The 7,658-nt window shown below is 34.7% G+C and overlaps 1 protein-coding gene across 1 annotated transcript in view; it reads right to left on the bottom strand.

Moving 5' to 3' along the window:
• Positions 1 to 992: 992 nt before the first annotated feature.
• LOC106871997 (zinc transporter 6) overlaps positions 993 to 7,658 on the bottom strand; it is a 17,135-nt gene continuing 10,469 nt past the window's right edge. The window contains exons 7-12 of the mRNA XM_052966792.1: positions 7,055 to 7,090; positions 5,959 to 6,102; positions 4,557 to 4,676; positions 3,275 to 3,377; positions 2,434 to 2,550; positions 993 to 1,575 (exon numbers count right to left, since the gene is read on the bottom strand). Of these exons, the coding sequence (XP_052822752.1) occupies positions 1,297 to 1,575; positions 2,434 to 2,550; positions 3,275 to 3,377; positions 4,557 to 4,676; positions 5,959 to 6,102; positions 7,055 to 7,090 (799 nt within the window). The 3' untranslated portion in view covers positions 993 to 1,296. The remainder of the gene's footprint in view (positions 1,576 to 2,433; positions 2,551 to 3,274; positions 3,378 to 4,556; positions 4,677 to 5,958; positions 6,103 to 7,054; positions 7,091 to 7,658) is intronic.

Here is a 7,658-nt window from a genome sequence, read left to right as displayed (position 1 = left end):
ATACAACTCCAAAACAGCTGGACTAACATACTTTAAAGAATTTCCAAGGATGGAGACAGTAACACTGACATGAAGCACAACCTCTGTTACAACATGATATCACACTTTGAAGGCTATGCATTTGTAATCCAAGAAAAGGAGATTGCTACGAAATACCAAACAAACAAACAAAAGAGACATGGAAGCCCTTAGAGCTCCAAGATGCAACCAAAAGTGTAGAAAATATAGATGCCATATTTCTGTGAAAACATCACACGAGTGATTAGCCGTTGCCCAAAAATGTCCTCAAACTACCTCCCTATGCAACATGATGTGACAAAAACAATATACAATACTATTTGGAAAGAAAACTCTCCTAGAATAAATATAGAAGATACCTCTGTTATTGAATACATGCAAGAACATAAACACAAGGAATACTGGTGGAACATTCCAATCAAAACACATGTCAAGTCTAAACATAACATTCTGGATATTGTTTGGGACAGACAAGAAAAAATATCTGCAGTCATAGAAGTCAGTTGTCCTGCTTATGTGAATATCTCTTTCAAAATCAAAGAGAAAGAGGATAACTATGGAAATGTGCTAAGAGAAAAATTGGGTAAAATAGGAAGCAGATTGTGCACTTGTGATGTGGAAGAAAATGACTGGTAAAGAATTGTCAAGCGATCCAAGTGGGAAGAAGCAGTAGAAGAGGAAAACTGAGGGAGACAGGACTTCGGCTGTCTTCTTAACTCTATTTACCTAAACATACATGATTAAATAGAAAAAAAAAAGAAGATATTTTTGGTAATTACCACTCAGATCAACAAGGCATTATTACAGCAGTAGTAGTTCTAATAGTTGTACTGATGTCCCTACATCTGCTGAGTTACATATAGTTTGTATGCTTCAGAGTTTCCAAGTTTTGATTAAAAACAAAACAGAAACAAAAAAAACAAAAAACAAATGATGTAACAAAAAAATAGAGACACCGAACAAGTTTGTGAAAGTAAGTTTTACAAGACAGAAAGTTTATTAAGATAGTAAAAAATATACAGGAAGATATATGAATAATGTAAGTTAATGTTATAAAATTGTGAGTGAACTTATGATGTTTTGCTTCTTTAATCCTTTTGTTACCATATTTCTGTTGATATACACTGCTTTTGTTTAAATTAATTTTGAAAATAATGATGAATTCAGTACAACAACTTTGTGTTTAGAACAGCATGAAATTTTGATGGAAGATCACTTTAAAACTATGAAGTTTAGATAAAAGAAAACATGGGAGAAATTTAAATAATTTTAGTTCAGTTAACGGATATTAGCATTGCTGAAATAGAAATTCTCTTGGGAACTGTGTCTGGGGAAATTACTAACAGAAGTTGCAGAGTGGCTTTGAGTCATAGGAGGAGGATATGAAGAGAATGGTGTAGTAGAAGGTAAGTGATAGGTCATTGCTGATCGAGTCCAGTCATCTTTGAATATTTGAATAGTCAGTTCCGAGACTAAGTTAGACAAACGATTGTATACATGGGCCAAAACCATTTGCTCATCTGCATCACGACGGACTCGCACTTGTAAAGTCCCAGCCTAAAATTTGGAGAAAGAAACAGAAAAATACGTTACACAGTTAAAAATGGTAGTTTTCCATAAGAAAATATTGGTTTCAAATTTTGGCACAAGGCCAGCAAGTTTGGGGGAGGGGGATAGTCGATTACACCAACCCCAGTGCTTAACTGGTACTTATTTTAGACCCAGAAAGGATGAAAGGCAAAATCAACCTTGGTGGCATTTGAACTCAGAATGTCAAGATGGGACAAAATTCCATTAAACATTTTGCCCAGTATGCTAACGATTCTGCCAGCTCACTGCCTTCTTTTTATAAGAAAATATTGAAACTTAAATAGACAAATCTACTTCCAATTCATCTTCCACTCCTACCATTGACCACCGATACCCCTATTTAATATAGAACATCTTCATCCCCATATCCCAGTGACCACCTGCACTTCTATTTACAATCAGCTACCTCCACCTCTATTCCTATCCATCACTCTCTCTCTCCTCATACTCTTCTAACACCTTCTGTCACCACTCACTCTTCCGTTCACCTTCTTGGACACATGACTAATCTTCAATAAGGACATTTTCTTAGTATTGCAAGGTTATGACATCGTTATTGATGAAATAGTGTTTTTGGCCCTTGCACCAGTGACATCTATCCAACCAATCTATCTGTTTACATTTAAGTCAACTGAGCCAGCAAAAGTGAACTAGTTAAATATTTGCTCATGGGTTTATCATAGCTGATGGAAGATAAATAACTGATAGGCTCTTTGGTTGTTAGGTGAACAAATTAATTCAGTTGGCAGAGACTTCACCGAGTGCAGAAGTGGATGAGAAAACACAAACATGAAAATAGGGGGGAAAAAAAAAGTGTTGACTTACCAAAACTCCAAAAGAAACAGTCCAAAAGTGTTCATGACGAAACTCAAGAACTCCATCTAAAGTAGAAGCTTCTCGGAGAAGCTTGTCAAGTTGACCAATTATGTGTGAGGGGCTAGTCTGAAGTAGAGAACAAAGAAATTATGTGTGCGTATGTGTGTATGTATATATATATATATAAAACCAAATTCGATGACTGGCACCCGTGCCAGTGGAGCGCTAACAGCATCATCCAAGCGAGATCACTGCCAGGGCAGCAGTCTCGCTTCCATGACGGTGGCACGTAAAAAGCACCATTTGAGCACGATTGTTTGCAGCTTTGCCTTACTGGCACTCGTGCCGGTGGCACCATGAACTTTTTTCGAACAACGAAAGAAACAAACAAACACACACACACATATATATGTAAAGAGAAGAAAACGAGAAACTTTATAGAGCAGGATGGAACGAAGCTAATTTAACTTTACTATTAGTTATTAGTCCCTTATCAGGATGAAAATAAGTCAATCCCTGCAAGACTGGAGCTAAACAGATGGGAAGCACTATAAAGTGAATACAAGATACACATTCTCTCTCTCTCTCACACACACACATATTAACATACACACACACTAACATGCAAACAAAACAATGCATATACCTGAGACACATTGAATTGTGTAGCAAGAGGTATTAAAATTGATTTGGATAAATTCTAATTCAAAATGTAGTGAGGTAAGATTAAATACTGCAGATTATAAGATTATAGTGGAAAAAGGTTATAGGTTGATCTACTAAAGGAGTTTCTCTGAGAGAAACTCCTTTGGTAGATGAGTGAAAAAGAGACTGTTTGATACAAACTTACCTGTAAAAGTATCTTGCCAGTATACATGCTCATAGGAAACATCGTACCCCATGTCATTAAAGCAATTGCTACAGCTGCCCATGTATCAGCAGAATAGTACATTCTGAAAATAGAAATATATATATATATAGTTGCTTAGCTGATAATAAAGGCATCAATAATCTTTTAATTAATTTACTTTACGTAAAAAACACCATTTGAGCATGGCCGTTGCCAGTGCTGGTGGTACATAAAAGCACCCACTACACTCTCGGAGTGGTTGGCGTTAGGAAGGGCATCCAGCTGTAGAAACTCTGCCAGATCAGATTGGAGCCTGGTGCAGCCATCCGGTTTCACCAGTCCTCAGTCAAATCGTCCAACCCATGCTAGCATGGAAAGCGGACATTAAACGATGATGATGATGATCTGTTCTGATTTATGCTGTGTTGTGCACGTATAGATATTGTTTTGTGCACGTATAGATATTGTTTTGTGCCAATAGTATGAAAAAAAAAAGCACCCAATACATACTGTAATGTGACTGGTGTTAAGAAGAGCATCCAGCCATAGAAACCATGCCAAAGCTGACACTGGAACTTGGCATAGTACTGCAGATCACTGGATCCAATCAAACTGTCCAACCCATGCCAGCATGCAAAACGGACATTAATTGTTGATATTGAAGAAGATGAAATGTTAAAATCACAAGTGTGCAGATTGGAGTAACCAGTAGTGTGTTAACTAATCTGACAACTGCTTCGTGGGTAGCTAACTTGTGCTATTCACTGGAAAAGAAAGATGGCTATGTCTTCTCTGAGGGACAGCCAACAGACTGTGAAACAGTCTATCAAGAGACTCCATCCTGTTATTCTACACATATTTCAAGTAGGAGTTTATGTTCTTATTCTTACTCAGTGAGGGTTAATAATATCTAAGTTTACTTCAGTTTTTCTGATTTACACTGTGTTGTATATATATACATAGATATTGTTTAAATATCTATGTGTGTGTGTGTGTTGAACTTCTGTATAGTATGTATCAACTTGAATCAATAGTAGCACACACTTGTTTCCTGCAAAGTGGAACTGAACTTGGAACTATGTGGTTACAAATCAAACTTCTTAACCATACAGCCATATTTCAATTTAATCCTTGGATAATCAATGGTAGCACCAGTAATTTGAAACAGCTTCTGATGAGAATCAAAACCAGTGTTTCCCACTATTTATTAGCTTATTTGTTTTGACATGATGTAACTTCTTGACTTCAATTTTTTTAAATGAGCAAATAAGTGAATACTTACTTTGCATCAATGAGTACATGGGTGCTGAAAAGCGCAATTGCACCAGCAAATGCAATTAGAGCAAATGGGTTGAGTCGAGGAAGGAGGAGTTTACTCAGACCTGGTATCACATGGCATAAACTGTCAAAAGAATGTAATTAAACAATTTTAAAAATTCTACAAAATATTCTGAAACAGAACACAAAGTTATTGACAATTATTAAATCCTTGTTATTATTTTGATTTTTATATAATTTTATATAATTTTAAGTGTTGTTGTTTAACCCTTTAGTGTTTGCATTATTCTACCAAAATTAATGCTTTTTCATCCACATTGTTTTGAACTAATCATGCATTATCTTGTAGCTATGAGATTTTGATGAGGTAGCTGTTAATTTTTAAAACGACATTGTAGGGTTGGTGTGAGAGACCAGATCTGACCAGTTTGAACATAAAACAGGCAGAATACTTTTGGCCGGATATGGCCAGTTTAGATGCTAAAGGGTTAAACCTATCAGTCCTGACTGAGCAAACTGATGATCAAAGACATTCAGCCATGACCACCTTGCCTCTTCTTGGGAGGAGGTGGGGTATTGCATCTAAAACTGAATTATCAAATGTGTTCTTCTTTCTTAAGATTATGGTGTAATTTGATTGCAATTTTTAGCAGGATGAGTAGTTTGATTAAAGTTATTGGTCACTTAGTATATTTATTTTGTATAAACTTTAGTATATTTGTAATAAATGTAAAATATATATATTTGGAATATACTGTATGTGGCACATCGTATAATTTATACATTTCTAGCAATTACTCTAGTGCCTAGGGCAGTGAGCTGGCAGAATCAGTGGCATTTTGTCCGTCTTTATGTACTGAGTTGAAATTCTTACACATATATGGACATATGAAGGAATACATTTGACCAATATCATCATGATCCTTTAAAAATATATAGCTATGTTGTTTAAATATATTTGACCATGAATTTGGATAAATCTCTATTTTCTGACATTTCTCCATCTCATATCATAGTAGTAAGTTTAATATAACTTAATTTACTATATTTAGTAAATTCAGTAATATTCATATACTAGACATAATTGTAATATCCCTGTTACTAACATTTTATTTTGAAATTTTGACACAAGGTCAGCAATTTCGGGGGAGGGGTAGGTCGATTACAACTGGTTTTTATTTTATTGATCTCGAAAGGTGGCTTTTAAATATGTTCGTTGAGATCACGTAAAGTTGGATAAACAGGTTGAAGTTGAGGTATGCCTGTATATCGTTTCAAGCAGAGCCCTTTATCGAAGAATTTAGTCGATTCACCAATAAGCATTGATAATGATATTCAAAAATATTTAGTTGTCTCCCTTGAAGTTAGGGAACTCTTGATGAAATTGTGACAAACAAATAATTTACCTTTCACTCATATCTGTCATATGTTCTTGAAGCCAACTGGAACTAGAAGCGGCAACAACATGATTCATTGCACGGTTGTTAATGCTATATGTGACAACCATGTGTACAACAAATGCTAAAATTGTACCTAAAAGGAGACGACCGCTGCAAAAAAAAAAAAAAAAAAAAAAAAAAAAAAAAAAAAAAACTAATCAGAAAAGATTATATATACTTCGTTTTGGGATTTGGTTTGCAAGATTCTTTATGTGAATTCGTGTGTTGAAGCGTATTTTGTTGTTTCTGGGGAGCGACATTCTCTTTTAGTGCCTTATTATTTAATACACTCACCGGTAAAGTTTCCACTCATGAGTAAATAACTGGAAACTTTACCAGTAAGTGTGTTAAATAATAAGGCACTAAAAGAGAATGACTCCCCCCCAGAAACAACAAATTGCACACACACACACACACACACATATATATCAGCACCATCATCATTTAATGTCCATTTTTCCATGCTTGCATGAAACAGACAGAATTTGTTGAGGCAGATTTTCTGTCTTCCTGTCACCTGTTTGTTTCCAAACAAGATAATATGATGAAGGATGCATTAATTATCAAACAGTATAGTGGCTAAGAACTAGAAGTAATGTTTTACAGTATTCAGTTTGATTAGTTATATTTCTGTATCAAAACTCTTTTACAAAATTAGCTTCGTGAATTTTTAAGATTATGGTTTTATGGACTCTTAACCTCATCTTTAGAGTGTATTTTAACAATATCTACATTAAATTTTTCATCCACTTAATATCTGACAACCATCAGCTGTCTTATTCTTGGATATGTACATAAACCAAGATTGGATTCAAACAAGGAACCTTTATTTCTAAAGTGAGGTTAGTAATGTCTTTAAACAGGAAGTCACTGGATTAAAAGAAAACGTTTTGAATGTTTCGATCCCTGATCCTGTAATCTCAGAGACACAGCAACCTAATGTAATAGACATTGTGCCATATAATGCAACTAGAAAACATTCTTGTTAGACACACATGCAATGACAAATTCTATAGTTAAAATATGAAGTTTGAAAAATAAAATATATAACTAAGAAACTTACGTATGTATCTCAGGCTGCATAATAAATCTTTCAATGCTAAGAAAGAAACAAAATTTACCAATTTACCAACTTTACTATCAACATTAAGCAAGTGTTAAATAATACCAATATTAATCACAATATAAAAACCACACAACACATATTCTACACAATCTCTGCCTCACACTGAAATACATAACAATCACACAGCATATGTAAAATGCAAACATCAACCAAGGAAATAATACATCCCACATTGCACATACTCTACATGATAGACAAAGCACTAAAATAACATCGAAAACAACAAACCAAACCTCACAGCAATGTAAAACTTAGGTAGCATATAAATATAATTCTATGATCTTGAAAGATAATACTGCACATACCTAAGGAATATGAAGGTGTAGTAGAAACTTGCATAAACATGTTGGAATGATGATGATGATGAATATTTGTAATGTTTAGGCTCAAGACCAGTAATCTCTGAGGGGAGGTATTTTATCAAACCTCAGCCGGATTTGAAGAATGTAAAAAGCTGGGTCAAATACCACAAGACATTTTATCTGATGCCCTAACAATCCTGCCAATTCATCATCCTGGATTGACACTTTTTTGTCAATTC

The sequence above is a fragment of the Octopus bimaculoides genome, chromosome 3 (assembly GCF_001194135.2).
Source record: "Octopus bimaculoides isolate UCB-OBI-ISO-001 chromosome 3, ASM119413v2, whole genome shotgun sequence".
Classification (NCBI taxonomy): Eukaryota; Metazoa; Mollusca; class Cephalopoda; order Octopoda; family Octopodidae; genus Octopus; species Octopus bimaculoides.
The sequence above is the reverse complement of the archived record's forward strand: the minus strand, read 5'-3'. Positions and strand labels throughout refer to the sequence as shown.